At 37.4% G+C, this 20,741-nt stretch overlaps 1 protein-coding gene across 1 annotated transcript; it reads left to right on the forward strand.

The window, feature by feature from the left end:
- The first annotated feature begins 273 nt into the window (after positions 1–273).
- On the forward strand, positions 274–20,107 carry mybbp1a (MYB binding protein (P160) 1a). The gene is given in 28 exon segments (XM_052111444.1): positions 274–490; positions 1,819–1,882; positions 1,885–1,913; positions 2,028–2,111; positions 2,208–2,282; positions 2,372–2,479; positions 2,947–3,137; positions 4,909–5,076; positions 5,645–5,762; positions 7,557–7,846; positions 8,063–8,173; positions 8,292–8,417; positions 9,047–9,253; positions 11,769–11,877; positions 12,356–12,446; positions 12,568–12,731; positions 12,927–13,064; positions 13,172–13,309; positions 14,006–14,179; positions 14,327–14,484; positions 14,598–14,732; positions 16,402–16,480; positions 16,574–16,705; positions 17,123–17,191; positions 17,298–17,411; positions 18,179–18,277; positions 18,409–18,533; positions 18,679–20,107. Coding segments are annotated over 28 exon segments (3,789 nt in total). The 5' UTR covers positions 274–295; the 3' UTR covers positions 18,977–20,107.
- Positions 20,108–20,741: the final 634 nt, after the last annotated feature.

Below are 20,741 nucleotides of genomic sequence, written 5' to 3' on the forward strand. Positions count from 1 at the left end.
AACACTTCTTATTGCTTTCCTGTTTTAACATTATACAGTCATGAAATCATTTTCACTGCTGAAAAAAAAAAGAATCTATTATTATTTAATCTTGTGATTAGAAACATATATAATTATATATATATTTTTTTAAGATTAAAGGTTGATATTATTAACTATGGTTCCAAAACATATAATATAAAGTGATTTTGTCCATGTCCGATTCCATTTACTATGAGGGCTTTTATTTTGAAATAATTGTATCTCCGGAAGTAAATGCACACTCTCCCTCACCCCACGTGTGTAACATGCTCTCATGGTCGCAGTGATGCAGAAGAACATGGGAGAGATCGAGAACAGCACCGCGCGACCCAAAGTCACCGATTCAAAAGGCATTCTCAAACAGAACCGAGAATTTCTCGATTATTTCTGGGATATCGCGAAACCGGAGCGAGAGATCCGACTCAAAGCGGTCGAGAACTTGATTGAGCACTTAAAAAACAGTGAGAAGGTATGTACAGTCAGCTGTAATCAGGATCATATTGACTTAATTATTATCATCAGTAGTTGATGAATATAATTTGTCTTTTTTGTAGATTAGTTGACATTGCTTAAAATGTGATTAATTTGGGATTAATGTTGACGTGCACACGTGGGTTGCATGGTGTTGTGTATAAAGGTGTTTCTTCAGTTAGGGCAAGTTTAATTAAAACTCTTTAATGACTTCTTTCTAATTGAACAGAGTGTTGTAATGTATAAGAATATCTGTATATTTACCTATTTCCATCTATTCGTCTGTTTATCTATATTTTTCAAATCATTACTTTTTATGAGAATGAGTACTTTTTATATAATAAACGATCACGGCTCCCAAAGTTTTAATTTTTTACGTTGTAAAATTATTATTAATTTTTTTAGACAGTTTTGCTAATTTAAGTTAAGTGGTTATACATTGTAGTAGTGCTCCCTTGGCACCGCCTTTCGTATTTGTTCATTTGAACAACTGCATAAATGTTATCAAAGTGTGTGTATTTTGAGGGGGAATTTTGATATTTAAACCTCCATCTATAATACACTGTGTAAATAATACACCCATTAAAACGGCATCCCATTAAAATCCCAGTGCCATTAAAGCGTAAAATAATGAATTATATGATATTGTGCTTTCATTCCAGAGCTCTGGCTTCAAAATTGTAATTGTTTTCATATTTTCCACCAGATGACGCCATTTTCTCACGTTTAGCCTATGGAGCAAATACATGCTTTTTCCCTATTTTCTGTTTGCTGTATTTATAGGGCATTGCAGGCCAATTGAATAAATGATGCAGCTAAAATTGTGTCTGTGTGTTGGTATGGATGTCATAGTGTGTTTTGTATGTGTGTACTGAGAAATTTGTGTTTGTTTGCGTGTAAATAACAACAACAGTGGCATTATGTAAACAACCTGGCATTTAAAGGGTTAAAATCCTGAAAATGAATATTTGGTAGTTATAATCAGGCCTGATGTTGGTTTAAAATGTCAGTTTTTTTTTTTTACCTGGACACCTTTTTTTTTTTTTACCTTTTGTCCTCTAAGGACCTCTGAGTAACTTTTTTTTAATTAACGCACAAGCGTTAAGTTTATTGCACAATGGCAGTGCAAACATTCTATGATCTCAAATGTAGGCTTCATTTTCTTAGTTTTTTTTTATTGATTGAGTCACTTTCTTGACCAAATTTAGTGAGAATTAATGTCTATGGAATCTTGATTAAAATGGTCAGAAATAGTTTCTCTGGGAATGTTTCTTCTGTTGATGTGGTCACTCTTGAATGTAATTAAATGTATTCTGTACTTTCCAGTCGGATGAGTTGCAGTATTCACTGAAGAGACTGGTAGATGGTCTTTCTCACACAAGAGATGATGCAGCTCAGGATACAGTGTCGCACTGGCACAGGTACATGGCAGCCAATAAAGACTACCAACCGTTTTAGTTTATAGAAGTCATTGTTTATGTAATGAATTGATGCTCCATTGTAACAACACTAACTATAACGGTTTCTTTATGTAGTTGCTAAGTATGTTTGCGGAGATCTCACTGAAATCCACACTAGACAGCATCAAAGAAAAACACAACCTCCAGGCAGTCAAGAAGGTAATATTCACTTATAACCCTTCTATTGCCTTTTCAATGTATTAGCTTAAACATGTGGTTAACACATATCCTGTGGTGCTGAAATTGTTTTGACAGAAAGTGATCAGAAATGCAGTGTTTGGGAATTTCTTTGGGGTGCTCGCCCTGTCCCAATCCACACGTCTCCACAAGGTAAGATTATTGCATTTATATGTTCAAGTTTATGTAACTGCAGACAAACTCTCTGAGACTGTTTATTTCTGTGTCTGAACACACTTCAGGAGCCGCAGGTTCTGCTGGAGTGTGTGCAGCTCCTGCAGAGCCTGGCCCAGTATAGAGAACACCTGAAAGACCTGCCTAGAAAAACGATGGTCGACATCCTGTCAGAGGTGATTATGCCAAATATTCACCTTTACACCACTGAAATCACAGTTGCTTAAAAGGCGTTGTGAAAAGTTAGTTCTGAGAAAATGTCTAGCAGCATTTGTTGTGCTTTTTTCCCGATTAACTCTTTTTATTGATTCCAACATATGAAACAGAAACGCAAAACATAAATGCACAGAATCAAGTTTTAACCCCCATTATTGCCAATCCCCCACCCTAACCCCTGACAAACATCCCTGTGGCCAAAGCCAAATCTCTCACACTCACACAAGCATTTTGTTGTCATACATTTCAAGTGTGCAAATAGTTTTTGGGTCCACTGTATATTAATCTGCCCTGTAATATGAATGCACAGGTAATATGAAATGGTAAAAAGCAACAAAGCTTTAATATAAATGTATCAAGGCAGTCTTCAGTTTAATTGAGAGGGCTTTTGATATATGGTTTAATTGTTTTGTGTTATGCTGTGTAGACATCACAGGAGGTGTTTGAAGAGGTGCTGTTGAGCGCCCTAAAGTCTGACCTGACCTCTGCCCTCAACACACCTGAGCAGCTTGAGCTCCTTCTGGTGGCCATACAGAAGTTTCCTTCAGTTCTCAAACCAAAGAAACTGAAGAAACTATTGGGAACCACAACAGTCATTACCAAAGAGAACATGTCCAAGTGAGTGCATCGGACTCTCCGTTTCCACTTTTTACATTTGAATGTGCGCCATGTTTTTTTTTTGTTGAGATACTTAAAGGGAAAGTTCACCCAAAGATGAGCATTCTTTCATCATTGCTCATCCTCATACCTTGCTGTATGACTTTATTTCTACTGCAGAACACAAATGAAGATTTGTAGAAGAATATTCTCATGCATTGTATGAACCTACAGAGCTGAGATATTCCTCTAAAAATGAAGGGGTCTGAATACTTTCTGAATGCATTGTATATTTCATATATATGTCTGGTACTGGCAGTTCAGCGAGCATTACAGAAGTGTTTTTTGTTGTTTTTAATCAACAGTTGAGTGTAAATTACAGAAAGTGTATTAAAAGAGACATAATTGAATGACATATGGTTGCGTGGATCTCATCTTTTGACATACATTACACTGAAAACCAAACTTTTACTCTCAATCACTGGCGAGTGAAATCTGAACATTTACCAGCAAGTGGCTAATCGCAGACGTTTGTAGTCACATAGCGCAAAATTTGGTCTCACATTCGAGGGATTTACTTGCATTATAGGTGGTTGCTGCATCATTCTTGTGATTTCAGAATCCGTATCAAGATTGTTCAAATTAAGAATATTCATATTTTTTTCTGGCATTAACTAAGAGTATGTTAAAATACTTAATGAAATTCCAGACCTTTTAATATTTATTTGTTTAAAATGATAAAATCATGCTACAGTTTTTTAATTATTATTAAAGGGGTCATGACATGGTTTTTTTTATTGTATTATTATGTTCCCTTAGGTGCAATTATAGTATTAATATATTTTTTTTTAAGAAAAACTTTTAAAATCTAGTGATTTATGACCTTTTCCCACCCTGTTTCTCATCCTCTGATTCAAACAGTCTGTTTTGGGGGCGTTTTCCATTTAAGACTTCAGTGTTAACGCCCACTGTTATGATTGGCTAACGTCAGTGCCTATGTATCAATTATTGACGCCTCCAGCCAGAACAATATGCAAGTAAACTAAGTAAAAACACTGTGATTATTCATAATGAATGAAATTGCGCTTTAAAAAGTAGTTTAAAGTTTAAAATAGATTACTTACAGTTTTGCGTCGTTGTTCCCAGAATAGTCGGCACGGACTTATCTTTGAGCAACAGTTTTCTGGCAAAGCCAGCATCATATTGAGATTTGTTCTCAAAACAGTCATCCTTAAAATGTACAGAACAAACGCTCAAGTTAACACTGCCGTGACTGGAACGTCCGCAAAAAATAAACTGCATCCATTTTTCCCTGACGTCTGGATCTTTCGGCAGCTTATTCAGAGGTTTTGTTTGACCACAGCCAGGAACAGCACATCTGTGTGGCATCGTAATTTTCCTGTGCACAAGTAGTCTCTGTCAGAGCTCGCTGTCCATCGACTGAACACTTGTGAGGCGACGGCGATCTGAAATGGCGTAGTTGTCTTGCGTTAAAGCGTAGTTATCTTGTGCTGGAGGCGGTCATATGCAAACGCTGGTACGTCACTTCTAACCGACACGTCACTTCTAACCATGAATCCAGAACGAGCTGTATTTTGAGCTTGATTAAATAAATGATTCGTTTAGAATGGGGAGGACGTCTTAAAATATTAAACTTGCAGGACGTTTTAATGATACAAAGACCTCTTATATACCAAAAGATCAAGGCAAATTTGGTTTCTCATGTCATGACCCCTTTAATAGTTTTTTAAATTTTTATAAAAATAAATGTAATGTGTTTGTGTGCTCTTAGGTTGGTGGAGGTTTTAAAGATGGCTGCTCGCTCGGTGAAGAAGGATAACATGCTGCCCGCTGTTGCTCTGGACTTGCTGCAGGCGTCTCTGCGTGAGGAGAACTTTGAGATGTTCTGGAATGAAGCCATCATCACCGGCATGATGTCAGAGATGCCTGGACCCACACAGTCAGTTTCACATAACCATATATATATATATAAATATCAGTATATACATTTACAGTTGAAGTCAGAAGTTTACATACATTTAAACTCAGTTTTTCACAATTCCTGACATTTAATCGAAGAAAACATTCCCTGTCTTGGGTCAGTTTGGATCACTACTTTGTTTTAAGAATGTGAAATGTCAGAATAATAGTAGAGAGAATCAGTGGGTCAGAAGTTTACATATACTATTAATATTAAAAGCCTTTAAATGGTTTAACGTGGGTCAATGTTTTGGGTAGCCTTCCACAAGCTTCTCACAATAAGTTGCTGGAATTTTGGCCAATTCCTCTTTTTCTTTTTTTTTTTTTTGTATTGCGCTTTTCACAAAACACATCGTTTCATGTAATATTAAATCTGTGGAGTGGTTAAATTAGTTTTAATGACTTCAACCTAAGTGTATGTAAACTTCTGGCTTCAACTGTAATTCTGTTTTAGATCTACTCACATTTAATCTTTGTATCCAATCCGCTGTATTTTGAATGCAATAATCCCTGTGTGAAAGGCCTCAAAGACATTTTCTCTCTCTCAGTTATTTGAGTTTTCGTCTGCTGGGAGCTGCTTTGCCGCTGTTATCAGTCCCTCAGCTTCAGTTTGTGCTGTCTGGTGATGTCATGAGATGTTATGGTGAACATATTCTGTCTGCACAGGTCAGTTTATAAAAGTGCATGCTTTCATGTCTATTTAGCTCTCACGTGCTGTTTTAACTCACTCTAATGGTGACTTCACACAAATTAAAATCAACCAGCTACAACAAAACAACTACAAAAGTCATAAGAATTAAAACCATGTACTTTTTTTTATAACAATGATAGTTTTTACTACATAAGTTGTACACATATCCCTTGTTTTGACCAAATGTATATAATTTATTCAAGCGCAAGGACTTATGGGTATTACAAACAGCCGCAATTTAGTTATTAATGACAACTTCAGGGTGTAAAGAGCAATGGTAGCTAAAATAAAACTAGTAAGAATAGTAAAACAATGAAGGTTGAGTTGAGTAAACAATTTTATTTTCTTTACAGTTTGAGCACCATGTATTTACAAGGAAATTAATATATTTTAATTTCTGAATTAAATTCTGAATTTCATTATTATTTTTATCTAGGGCTTAAAGTAAAAAGTGTCCAAGTGGTGTAACTGTCCAGAAATAAAAAAAAAAAAGAAGAAAAGAAATTAAAGTCTCATTAAAAGTTTAAATTCTTAAATAAAAAAATGTTTGGTATGAGTTGTTTAGAAATCAGGTGGTGGTGTAGTGGGCCAAAGCACATAACTGCTAATCAGAAGGTTGCTGGTTCGATCCCCATAGCCACCACCATTGTGTCCTTGAGTAAGGCACTTAACTCCAGGTTGCTCCGGGGGGATTATCCCTGTAATAAGAGCACTGTAAGTCACTTTGGATAAAAGCGTCTGCCAAATGCATAAATGTAAATGATTTAACCATCTTGCACAGCCAGTCTGTTGTCATGTGATGACTCTGTGTGGTGTTTTTAAAAATTGGATATTTATATCAGACGTTTTTATAAAAATGCAATTTTATTTTCTGGACAAATGGAGTAACACAAAGAAAACTGAAAAATGCATGATTTTTTTTTTATATATATATATTATTGACCTCGAAAAATATATTTGGAAACTTTTGAAATTGTTTAAGTTGTGCATTCGCTATTGTTAAAGGGATAGGTCTCCCAAAAATGAAAATTCTCTTATCATTTACTCACCTTCATGCCATCCCAGATGTGTATGACTTCCTTTCCTCAGCAGAACACAAAGATTTTTAGATGAGTATTTCAGCTCTGTAGGTCCATATAATGCAAGTCAACTGGCTCCAAAACTTTGAAGCTCCAAAAAGCACATAAAGGCAGCCTAAAAGTAATTCTTAAGACTCCAGTGGTTTAATTCATGTCTTCTGAAATGATCTAATCCATTTTGGGTGAGAATGGACCAAAATGTAACTCCTTTTTTCACTATAAATCTTGACATCAGCAGTCTACTTGGCGATCATGATTTTAAGCTTGATTACACTTCCTAACGCCATCTAGTGCTCTGTGAATGGGTTAGTGTAATGGAGCTTGGTCTGTTCTCACCCAAAATGTATTTGATTGCTTCAGAAAACATAGATTTAACCATAAAATTACTTTCGTGCTGCTTTTGTGCTTTTTTGAGCTTCAAAGTTTTGGTCACCGTTGACTTGCATTGTCATGGACCTGCAGATCTGAGATGTTCTAAAAATCTTTGTTTGTGTTCTGCAGAAGTAAGTCATACACATCTCGGATGGCATGAGGGTGAGTAAATAATGAGAGAATTTAAATATTTTGGGTGAACTATACCTTTAATGAACAAAAAAGAAATCCTTCATCAATGGATATTTTTGTAAGTAATTTAGTTGTCAAGAGTAACAGCCCATGAATTGATTGTGTGTTGTAAATGTCTCTCTTCAGATGCCAGATCGCTTCAAGTTTGCTCCTGAAATGGACCGATATGTGAGTGAGTTCATGCAGAGCTGCAGTGACTCTGACAAACAGCTCGCTGTTGTGCTGGGCTTCAGTCAGCTCACTAACCAGGGTTACCCTGTAGTGCCATCCTACTGGAAGGTTCTCGAGCACATGATGCCGTCTGCAGTGCAGCAGTACGTTGTCTGGCTAAAAAAGGCATTCTGTAAGCCACAGCTGGATAAATGTTTGGAATTCAGCACACGCAAACAGAAAGGAAACCAGGAGTCCGTATTAGAGTGAGTTCATGCAAGATTATTTTCTAAGGTTTGTCGGTTACTGTCAGAGCTCAATGGCTGCCTGATGACTTTAGTTACTGTTTATTGCCAATCAGATTTGTTGTTTAAAGGAATAGACCACCCAAAATTTAAAATGTTTACATTTGAGTATTATCATCTTGTCATCTGTCATGACATATTGGTGTCATATTTAATGTGAATTATTTCATCATATAGCAATGACAGCTGTGTGGCCAGGTTTCGTAAATGGATCATTCCACGTCTCACATGCATTGTGGAAAACCATCAGATAAAGAAAGAGGAAGATCTCGTCATCAGTGTTGCTAGGTAACTCACCTTTGACCTTTTTACATCTTAAAAATAGTTTACCCATGACCTCTGCTGCAACTTATTGAACTGCTGATATCGATAGTATTGTGATGTTTTAATTGTCTTTCTACTGTAGGTTTATTTTCTTTCATGGCTTTTTTGATGTGAAGAAACCCACTCCAGAGATCCCAGAGACAAAGCTGGCGCTCTCAGTGCCTATAGACCAACAGACGCGATCCAACGTCTCTTCGGCCTTCTATAGGTCAGTCCTGTTGTCCCGTCCTATTCCAACCAGTGTTTAGAGCTCACACCGAGCTAAATAAATGGTCAGAATCTGATGTCAAAATTGGTAAATGTTTTAATCGGGTTTTTAAAAAAATAGTGCATTAAACTATAGGTAGACAGTATATCGTATTTCCAGATTGTTCATTTTTGTAACTATGGGTTATGGGAAAATATCTATGCTGATATTTGCCTATATATACATACAAAACCCTTTATCTCTGTCATTTCAAAATAAAAGTCCTCTGTGTATTTCGGGCTTGTTTATAGTTGTGTAAAATTTCTAAGTCCCGTGTTATACACCAAATTTAAATTTCTCTGGTTATTATTGGGATTTTGGTTGCACGATAAACCGCTTTTGGGATTTTATTAATTGAGACTCTTTTAGCCTCAATGTATGTGCCCGTCATTGAAAGGAAAGACTAATATATATTTTTTGTCATTCTATAAATTGATTTAAAAAACCTATTGGATGAATAATCGGTTATTTGCCGTCACCACCACCTAAGTTATCAGCTCTAGTAATGATCTATCCAAGGCCTGCTCTGTTCTATAATTCTTCTACCTGGTCTAATTTAATAACTTGATTACACTTCACACTGTCCCCAGTCTTCTGCAGAGTTTGAACTCGATGCCTGTCTTCGGCGATTCAACAGACTCCGTGGGGCTGAACACCAGGAGGATTATGGGTGTTAAAGCAGATGGAGACATGTGGATCTACAGTCTGGTGCAGTACGCTGCCATGCTGCTCAATCAGAACAAATATGTCCAGAGCGTTCACACCTTCAGTCCAGAGCAGAGACGAGCCTGGAACAGGTACTGAGTCCAGCTGATTGCACACTTTGAGATTTAAAGAGGCCGTAATCTAAACATTTATAAAATTACATTTATTTTCTACCCAAGTTCACCTGTATTGGAAAGATGCACTCAGTTTTTTTTTTGTTTTTTTTGCTAATTTCTAAACTTTTAAACAAATAAATGGTAATTGAATATTATTGTTTACAATTTAGAATTTAAAATTCTTGTAAAAATTGCATGAAGCTCTTAAAGGAATTATTCAAGAGCCAGTAATTAAATAGAGAACACCGTGAACAGTGCTTTAAGTGTTTCAGTAACAATTAAACATTAAAAAAAGTAATTTAATGCAAAATCAAACTACTTAAATATTTGACACGCTTTACCCTTTGATTATTAGTTATACATTAATACTGGTTTGATGCAGTAAGGATGCCCATAACAGACAGCATGCAGCTGATACACATTTAAACATTGCACAGATCTAACATTTTGAATATTATGTCTGCTTCTACATTAACAGCTGTTTGTTTTAATATCTCGTCAAGACAGCAGATTTAATCAAGTCTGTTTACACTCTCGTAATTCATTAACAGCTGTTCACAGCTTTACGTAAATATCTCGTAAAGATTGGTATTTTGATTAAAAAAGCCCTGCAGTCATCACAAGACACGAGCGCATGGACAGACACTAGCATGTGAGTGTTTGAGAGCAGCCGGCTTTAATCAAACAGCTCACGGGTCGTGAATTTTGTCAGATCTTGGTAAATTAGATCATTTTTAGCATCGGTGGCTAATAAAATATTGAACTCCGTCAGATTCCGTCACACTCCTTGCTAATCGTGGCTGCACCCAGCAGTTTGCAAACCACTATGCTGGACAAATGTATTTGGCTGTTGCGTATTAGTTTATTCAGACGAATCTGGTCTATTCCTGCCTTGCTGAAGCACCCCGGTCCTCACCGATCCTTCACCAAAGTAGGTGTGAGACACTGTGGCTTGAAGGCCTCTCCAGGTCTCCGTCTAACCATTAGACAACCAGATGGAGGATCGGTGTTGATCTGGGGGTGCTTCAGCAAGGCTGGAATTGGGCAGATTCGCCTTTGTGAAGGACGCATGAATCAAGCCACATACAAGGTTATAATGGAAGAAAACTTGCTTCCTTCTGCTCTGACAATGTTCCCCAACTCGGAAGATTTTCCTGCTGGAAAAAACTATGCTCTTAATGCCATTAATTTAGTGCATCGCCATGGCAACACCTTTCGATATTTCAAAATCTGTTCGCAATTTAGCATCTTCGATGTCTTGGCATAATGTTGTCTAAATGTGTTGACTGTTTCATGAATCAACTAGGAGTATTTCAAAGTTCAGAGATTTCAGAGTATCTATCTATCTTTGTTCATTTGTTTTTGTTAACTGATTTTTGCTATCATTTAATTTATTGAAAAAATATGTAGATCTAAAGAGTATATTGTAATGACATCATTTACCATTTTTATTTATCCTTAAAATGGCATAAAATTCAGCTGTATGTTTGATAATGATCACATTTATGCAGCTATTATGCGGTTATAGCACCACCGACTGGCAGCAGAAAAAATTTCACTTTTTTACAGACTTTGAAATGATCCTCTTGTGTTAACATGGTTTGCTTCAAAATTCTTTAGAATAATGTCAAGACACTGCTGATGTAAATTTGTAAAGGGATATTTAATATCTTAAATACTGTTGCCCTAACAACACATTAATTGTTATTCTTTTTCTCCTATATTTGGGTGTTGTAAAATTCCATGAAATTTTGCACACGCATCAGTGTGAACAAAAGTTCATGCATTGCCATGTGTGTACGACCACCTCTGTATCACCCCTATTTTCACCTAAAGTCACCAGAATTGGTACATATATAGTTCTCATCAAGCCAGACAACTTTCATAATTATAGTCATTAGGTCCACCCAACAGGATGTTTTAAAATAACTGATCTTTTAAATACTCCTCCTAGGGGATTTATGAGACTGTCACCACATTTAGACAAAGTTATGCCAAGACGTTGAAGATGCTAAATTGTGAATATATATATATATATATATATATATATATATATATATATATATATATATATATATATCGAACGGTGTTGCCATGGCAAGGCATTAAATTAATGGTAAAAATGGGAAACAGGAAGTGTCTCATATCTTCTGTGTGTGATTTAGATAAAATTTGAGATGTATGTTTTGTTTTGGGGGTAATCACATATATATTGCTTATTAGTACCACCACCTGGCAGCAGGAAGTATGGCTCTTACAACAGACTTTATAATGGTCCTCTTGTATGTACCCAAATTGCTTCAAAATAGTTTAGAATAATGTTAAATGCATGTGTCCACCTTGCATTGTTTTCCAAAAGCCACCGGGTGGGAATGGACCCATGGTGCTTTGGCCTGTCTTCGCTGCTTGCAGCAACATTTAAAATTAAATTCAGCTGCAATAGTGTGAACAGTCCTGGTTTAGTGTCTTGTGTGTGCATATGTTTATACAGCATGCTGGAATCAGTGGAGGCTTTGAGAAAAAAAGCAAAGAAATCATCCACCTCTGAACATGCAGCATTCCAGCATCTCTTTCTCCTTGTTGGCATCCAAATGTTCAAGGTATGACCCTTCATTGCTCAAGTGATTTTTAATTTTATGCAGATTATTTTTTAAGTTAATGTAAATGCATAAACATTACATACACTCTCAATTAATATGAGGTCATAAAATTGGCATGGAAAATAATGATGCATGTTTTAGATGGAATATAGCGTGTTACACTGCAGGATACTGGTTAAACGCCTTGAAAATGTCATGTCAGCTACACATTTGTGTTTGAATACTGCTGTTAGTTTGGAAATGTTGAAACGTCTTTATATCAAACATTATGTGCCTGAGGACTGGCGACCTGTCCAGGGTGTCCCCCGCCTTTCGCCCAATGTTAGCTGGGATAGGCTCCAGCCCCCCGCTGACCTTGTACACAGGATAAGCGGTTGACGATGGATGGATGGATTATGTGCCTGAAGGTTCAATTTCACCCATAAAGAGGATTGAAAGTGTAATGATGTGTCGTTTTCATTTTTTTTTCTCTTTTTAGGCTCCAGAGGAAAGTTTGGAGCTGTTTAATGATTTACGGACCTGCATGGAGAAAGCTCAAGCTAAAAAATCTAAAAAGAAGTCTGCAGCAAGTATGAAAAATACTGATGTCCTTTTGACTTTTGTATTTGTTTTGTATTATAGTGTAGTGTTTGTACTGAGACTATGCTTGGGGTACATACTAATGGGTGGGGTGTTGTTTGTGTGTTATAGATGGGAAGAGTTCAGATGAGGAGCCACACTGGGTGGAGGTGGTTGTTGAGATTTTGTTGTCACTCCTGTCTCAGCCCAGTCGACTCGTGCGTAATGTGTGTAAAGCCGTATTTGGACGAATCTGCCCTCACGTCACTCAAGGAGCGCTCAATTCCATCCTGAGCGTAAGGCGATTAATTACAACCAATGTTTATTCTATCATGAGTTTTAGGTTTTTAACTCCATAAAACGTCTTGTGAGTGTTTTTAGTTTTTCATGCCTTTTGTTAATGAGTTTCATTTATTCATTGCAAGTAAACAGGGCAGTTCATGTCTGTGCTGTAAAAGTTACATTTTAATAATTTTCATGTTGTCTTGAAGGTTCTGGACCCAAACAAGGATGAAGATGAAAGTGGTGTTGTAGTTACTGATGAGAAGGAGGGAGAGAAGAAGAAGAAACTGAAAAAGGAGGATGAAGACGAAGAGGATCAGGAAGGAATTGAAGGTGACCATGAAGAGGTGAGACTGACCATCCTGAACTTTTTAAATATGAAAAAATATGCAAAGCATTTTACTAATGATCCTACATTTATTCTTTATAAATTTCTGATGTTTTATCTCATCAGGATGAAGAAGCTTCTGATTCTTCAGATGATGATGGTGATGATGAGGAAGAGGAGGATGAAACCATGGAGGAAGGAGAAGAGGTTGATCAGAACTTCCGTTTGGAGTTGATGAAGGTTCTTCAAGGACAGAATGCTCTGGTATGGCGTTATATTTGCCACTTAAAGGAATATTCCGGGGTCAATACAAGTTGAGCTCAATTGACAGCATTTGTGGCATAATGTTGATTACCACAAAATAAATTTCGACTCATCCCTCCTTTTCTAAATTTAAAGCTAAAATCTGGGTAACAGTGATGCACTTACAACGGAAGTGAATGGGGTCAATCAGTAAACATTAAAATACTCAAAAGTATAGCCACATGATTTAAACAATATTAGTGTTAACATGATTTTAGTGTGATAAAATTGCGGTTTATCCAGTTTTACAACTTTGGTGAGAGTTGAGTGACTCCAGCCAGGTCTCCTAAGCAACCAAATTGGCCCGGTTGCTAGGGAGGGTAGAGTCACATGGGGTAACCTCCTCGTGGTCTTGATTAGTGGTTCTTGCTCTCAATGGGGTGCATGGTAAGTTGTGCGTGGATCGTGGAGATAGCATGAGCCTCCACACGCTGTGAGTCTCTGTGGTGCCATGCATGACGAGCCATATGATGAGATGCGCAGATTGACGGTCTCAAAAGTGGAGGCTACTGAGACTTGTCCTCCGCCACCACGAGGACCTACTAAGTAGTGGGAATTGGGCATTCCAAAATTGGGGAGAAAAGGGGATAAAAAATAAAAAATGAGAGTCTGTGAAAGGATAGATACAAATGTAGTAGATATTCTGTTGTTGTTCAGGCCACAGAGGAGGATGGCAGTGATGAAGAGGAGCTGGATGATGCCGCCATGATGAAGCTGGACGGAAGCCTGGCCGCTCTCTTTCAAGAGCAGCAGAAAAAGATCCAAGCCAAAAAGGACGAGAAGGACCGACTGCGCAAGGAAAAGGTTCTTGTGCGGGACTTCAAGATTAAAGTATGTTATTTATGGCTCATTTGCACTGTTCTACATGCACCGTCATAAATGATCACTTCAAGTGTTTTTGCACTTTGATTATAGATAAATGGATGGATGAATGCATGGGGTTTTCTTCTTTGTGGCTAATAGTTATGTTGTATTCAGGTACTGGACATGGTGGAGATGTTCTTGAGTAAACAGGGGAGCAGTGCTCTGGTTCTGGGGATGGTGGAGCCTTTGCTCGGTGTGATCGAGAGCGGAATGAGCTCAGAAACCAGCCAACAGGAACAAGACTACCTGAGCAAGGCCGCGGACATCTTCAGGTGAAAGCTGTGAAGAGTGAAGCCGTTGCTCTTAGCAATTTCCTTCATAAAGAATGACAGTTTTGTTGATTCATTTAATTTTAAAGTTTGTTGCTCTCGTCTCTGGTTGGCAGGAACCAGCTTTGTCGTGGGAAGTATTACTGCAGAGATGTTGAAGGGCGGGAGGCGGAGCTCCATGAAATGCTTGAGCGTCTAATTAATCGAGCGCAGAAACTCATAGACTCGTCTGTATCACTTTATTACTTCAGGTGAGGAATTCTGCAACCTTTTGTTCTGAGAGAAAATGAGGAAGCACTTACTAAATTGGTTAGTTTGGTCATTTACTTGTTTTTAAATATTTTATGAGTTAATTAGACTAATTGCTACAGGTATAAATCTTTGATAAAAGTTTGTTTACATGCCATAAAATGTAAACAAATGCAAACTTTAATGGCAAGAGAAACTTTAAAGTGTACATTGCCAAATGAATTATTAGACACTATACATGGATAAAAAAATAAATAATGCTGAAGTTTAATTTGCTAAAAAAAAAAAAATCATCTCAAAACCGATGTTTTCTCTGGCTATCGTTCAGTCTCTATCGCGCACATGCTGGGTCTCTCTCGTGGTTTCTCTGTTGACACTCTTTCAGATGACAGTGAGTGAATGTTTCGGGTGATTCGAAGAGGTATGGCAGTTTGCCTGTATCTCTCCTACACCTGGCTCACCGCTTGCAGGTGAAGTCTCCATTCCCTGTACAGTAAATCTGCTCCTGTGTTTATTATGCACGGAACGTGTTAAGCGTAATGAATAAGCATGCGCTGATCCACACAATCAGTTTCTGTGCTAGAATGTGCAGTCGAGCGTGTACCTCCTGGAATTTTATATAAGCAAATTTTAACCACATTAAGTTAAAGGTGCACTCATTCATTTTTTCCTCACTATAATAGTTTAACTGCTGAAGACATGAATTGTAATTTTGAAACATATGTAGGAAATCATGACCTCTCGCATTAAAATGAAGATTCCAGTCATATCAGTAACCTTATAAAAGCTGTTTTATTCTACATGGAGAGGGTCCACACATGGGGGCCGCCATGATAGAATAACACGACCAGCCGAATACTACTCGCTTAATCTCAGTAACCATCCTGCTATTTGACACTTTCACTCATTGATTAAAGTAATTATAGCTGACTCTGAATAATACATTTCTACAATGGCATCTGAAACTGAAAACTAATGATTTAAATAATGCTGCATCCAAGCCGCTAGGTGTCAGGGTATAAATAAGTTTAATGTAAAGCTTAACCAAAAAGACAAACACACACACAGGTGTCAGACAGCTGTCTGTAAATCTCTCTCTCTGTCGCACTGCCGTCTTCAGTCGGCCGTTATCCCTCTGGAGGGCTAATTAGCCTGATTAGGAGCCAGGTGTGCGGAATCAAAACCCGCCCTCCGCCCTGCCACATTCCTCCCTTGTTACTCTTTCCCTGGGGACGGTTGTGCCTTGCGCCCCATCTGCCGGCAGGTCATCCCCGTCTACCTGGATGAGGGAGGGGACAAGGGGAGGGAAACAAAAAAAAATTGGCACCTACGAAAATGATTGCCCCCAAGTAACATACATGCAGGTTTTTGCCGCATTTTCATTTATTGCCTCATGGAACAAACAGAAATTGGGAAATGGCATGTCGTTACTTACAGCAGATGCCTTAAACCAGCCCCAAAACAATGTAACAAGGTGCAGAGTTGTTGAAATATTCCTCACAGAGCGACATGAGCTTCTCTTTCACTCACACAGACATGTTGTCTTTGAGACCGCCCGAGTCTCTGCCTGAAGGAAAGAAGCCGTGAGAGAAGAAGCAGTGAGAGATTCTCAGCAAGCAATCCATTTCCAAACAATCCTGGCTTTAAATTGCATTGTTTTTATTTTTGTAGTGCTGCACTCTATGTGGTGAAAGTGTTGAGAGGGGTAGTGAGTGAACAGGACTCAAACACGCAGTCAACACTGTCTGAGGTACACCACCAACTCAAATTACACATCGTGTCTTCTTTTCAGTTAGAGTCCTGATGTTGATTAAATAACTGTTAATGTGTGTGTTGTGTGCAGGTAAAACTTATGGGGAATGTGGATGTTGAGAGGGTCACATCTTGTTTCAAAGACGCTCTGACGTCTTTCATGACACGGAGGAAAAGCCCTCTCACCGGAGCCATGTTCATCGATCTCTTCAACAGGTTCCCTGTGAGTCTATAGAAAAACTATTCTTAAATTCAATATGAAACGGCAATCGCAACTCTCGAAATTGCATCCTCGAAAGTGATGTTTTTCTAAGTGCAACAGAATAAATGGTAGGCAAAATGATAGCTTCAGTCACCATTCACTGTAATAGATTTTTTTTTTATATACAATGACAGTGAATGGTGACTGAAGCTATCATTTTGCCTACCATTAATTCTTTAAATTCTTTGAATTTTCATTGTTGGGTAAACCAAACCCTTAAAGACTGGGCTGACAATTATTAAATGTTGACTTTAAAAGAGCACATGACAATTGCAGTTGGTTATTATCTACTAATTATATATATATATAAATAATTAGTATATTATGAAAGCTGTTAAATCACAGCATGTTCATCTTATTGGGCCATAATTATTTCAGGTGTTGTGTGTGAAGCTGTTGGACACTGCTGTGGAAAACATCACAGGTGGACTGCGGGAACATCAGCAGGTAAATCCCTGTTGCCTCCTTGGGACCCTTATATTTAAAGTTGATTATGAATTGAAACACTGGTGATCATTACTTAGTTTTTTTATTGACTTCTGGGTTATTTTAGGGTCAGGCGTGCACCATGGTGTTCAGGGCCCTACAGTCTAAAGAAGTGAAAAACCTCATGTCTGATGCTCAATGGACTGAGCTGTATCAGAAGATTGTGGAGCAACTCTCTAAGGTAGATTACTCTGCATATTTTAACCACTGAATCTTCACTATCTAAGCTCAAGTGTCTCAAAATTCAAACTTTTGTAACGGTTCATCTCAACATTAGGAGCAATCATGTCCAGGTCTTCTAAGCAACCAAATTGGTCCGGTTGCTAGGGAGGGTAGAGTCACATGGGGTAACCTCCTCGTGGTTGCTATAATGTGGTTTGCTCTCAGTTGGCACGTGGCGAGTTGGGCATGGATGACGCGGTGGAATGCGTGAAGCCTCCACACGCGCTATATCTCCGTGGCAAAGCACTCAAGCCACGTAAAAAGAGGCGCTGGTTGACGGTCATAGACATTGAGGCAGCTGGGAGATGTGATCTGCCACACAGATTGAGGCAAATCACTACGCGACCATGAGGACTAATTGCAGTTTCGATTTCTGCCCCCTGCTGAAAATAGGTGGTACTTCAAGCTTAAAATATGGTCGGGGGACATAATTGCGTTAACTTTTTAACGTGTTATTTTTTAGATAATTAATGACACTGAATTAACGTGTTAAATCGACAGCCCTACTAAAAACGTCAAGTGATTAGTGATAGACCGATTAATTTATCAGGCCGATTAATCGGCCAATATAGGTCTTGCTAATGTATAAAATCATCATGGACACGGATTACATTTATATCATCTTGTGTTTTAGACTAGATTTTTTAAAGGTTTCTCTTTTTGGACAACCAACCTGCAAACGTTTCTAAAATTAAGTAACATATTTTTTTATTTTTCACACTCCAGAGTTTTGAAAATGTGCAGTGTAAGAACAAAACGGTTCACGAGAAGATGGTCCGATCACTGGAACTCTGTCAGTACTTGGTCAAAACTGTTAGAAATCAGGTAACGCATTTCTGTTTTCACTTCTACTCTACAATTCTTCTAACCAGAGATCAGGAATATTCAACAAATGTTTAAGCATTCTGAAAATTGAGTTTAATAAGTGTGAATCGTTTTTTGTTCTCTCTGTGCAGAAGATGGAAGTGAATCTTGATTGTCTTAAGAATGTTCTTAAGTCCATGAATGCAGAAGGAAACTTGCAGAAAGCAGGACAGCTGGAGGACACATACTGGAGTGTCGTGAGATTATTTGGCATTATGTAAGTGTATATATATTTTCATTTATTTATTTTTGTTCTGTACTCACTCAGTTTGTCAAATCTTTCTGGTTTATTGAAACATTTGCTCCCTATAAATTCCCAGACTGCATTGTCAGTGTCAACATCTGTGTTTTGCTCTGTTTAGGAAACCCAAGGTAGAAAAGGTGAAGAAAATTGTTGAGACCGAGCAGAAAGCAGAGACCACAAAGAAAAAGAAGGGGTTTCTCCCTGAGACAAAGAAACGCAAAAACCGTAAGAAGCCAGCTGTTCTGGAGGGTAAAGAGATGCTGACCTCCAGAGAAACTCCCGAAGGAGCGTCAGGAGAGCAGGGCAAGAAGAAAAGGAAAAAGAAGAACAAGAAAAGGAAACGGCAAGGAGGAGAAGAGACACAAGCTCAGCCGCCTGTAAAGAAAGCCAAAACAAAACAGCCACAAAACAAGTAGAGAAAAAGAAGAGGACAGCAGAAGCGTGATGGAAAATAAATGGACAATATGATAAACAGGACTGTTATTATTTCATATATCTGTATTTGGCTTTTGGAGTGTTTGTAATGACTCGCTTGATATGATGTTTGTAAAAGTAATAGATGAATAACTTAAAAGGCTTTTTGTAGTTTTTGCATGTTCCAATTACAGTTAGTTTGATGTTGTCGATATTGATGGATTTAAAGGAATATTCCTTTATGTTCAATTTGAGCTCAATGCAGAACATTTTTGGCATAACATTGATTTAAAAATAAATAAATAAATGGACTCAAACTGCCTCAAAAGAAGAAAAGCAGTGAGACACTTACAATGAAAATGAATAGGATCAATTTTGGAGGGTTTAATGCCAGAAATGTGGAGCTCATAATCTGATGAATTCTTCTGTTAAAACTGGGTTTTTATTTGAGCTGCAATGTTGTTTAAATGGTCATTTTCACTGTTGTTTTTACATCGCCATGGCAACCAAGTTGTAAAGTTTGCTATAACTTTACACAGTAAAGATTAAGTAATTTTATCTCACTGACATCGTGTGATAATGCATATTGTTTACATCTTGTGGCTATACTTTTGAAAAAGTGAGTCTTTCAGCATTTACAGATGAGCCCCATTCACTTCCATTATTAGTTCCTCACTGCAACCCAGATTTATTGAAACATTTAAATTTTTGAGGTAATCAACATTATGCCAAAAACACTGTCGATTTATGCCGTTGGCATTAACTCAGCCAAAATGATAAAAAGAAAATGAAAGATGATGCTAATGGCGTAAATTGATATTTCAAGCACAGTTCCTTAAATACATCTGTAATACATGGTGTACACAAAATAGTTACACTCAGGACCTTCAGGACAGGACATTTACCATTTAAACCCATTAATACTGCAACATTTGATCCCAGTGCCATTAAAGCATAAAATCATGAATTTTATGATGATATGCTTCCGTTCCAGAGCTCTGGCTTCACAATTTACATTTTTTATATTTTCCACCAGATAGCACCATTTTTCTCATGTTTAATCTATGGCGCAAATACATGCTTTTCCTCTGTTTTATGTATTATAGAGCACTGCAGGACAATTGAATAAATGATGCAGCTAAATTTATGTGTGTGTGTGTGTGTGTGTGTGTGTGTGTTGGTATGGAAGTCAGAGTGTGTTTTGTATGTGTGTACAGAGAAATTTGTGTGTAAAAAAACAACAGTGGCATTATGTAAACAAACTGGCAATTAAAGGGTTAAAATCCTGACAGTCAGTGAAAGTGGAAAATAATAGGAATATTTTTATGGCAGTTTTTTGATGCAGACATTTTTGTCCTCTAATGTCCTGAGTGTGGGTATATATATTTATATATTTCTGACACTTAACAAAAAATAATCAATGTTGTTGCTAATCACTGACATATCCCAGACTGTGATAATCCTAAAAAAAAAAGAAATCCGCTTGGCATTTAGTATATGCAAAATATATATATATATATATATATATATATATATATATATTTATTTTAAAACAACAGTGGCATTATTTAAACAAACTGGCATTTATATGGTTAAAATCCTGAAAATTAATTAATATTTGGTAGTTATGATCAGGAAAATGGTAATTAAAAAATGTGCTTATTGAAAGTGGAAAATAATATTAATAATTTTATGACGTGGACATTTTTGTCCTCGAAGGACCTCTGAGTAACTTTTATTGACCCACAAGTGTTAAAGGTATAGTTC

Source organism: Xyrauchen texanus, chromosome 3, assembly GCF_025860055.1.
Source record: "Xyrauchen texanus isolate HMW12.3.18 chromosome 3, RBS_HiC_50CHRs, whole genome shotgun sequence".
Classification (NCBI taxonomy): Eukaryota; Metazoa; Chordata; class Actinopteri; order Cypriniformes; family Catostomidae; genus Xyrauchen; species Xyrauchen texanus.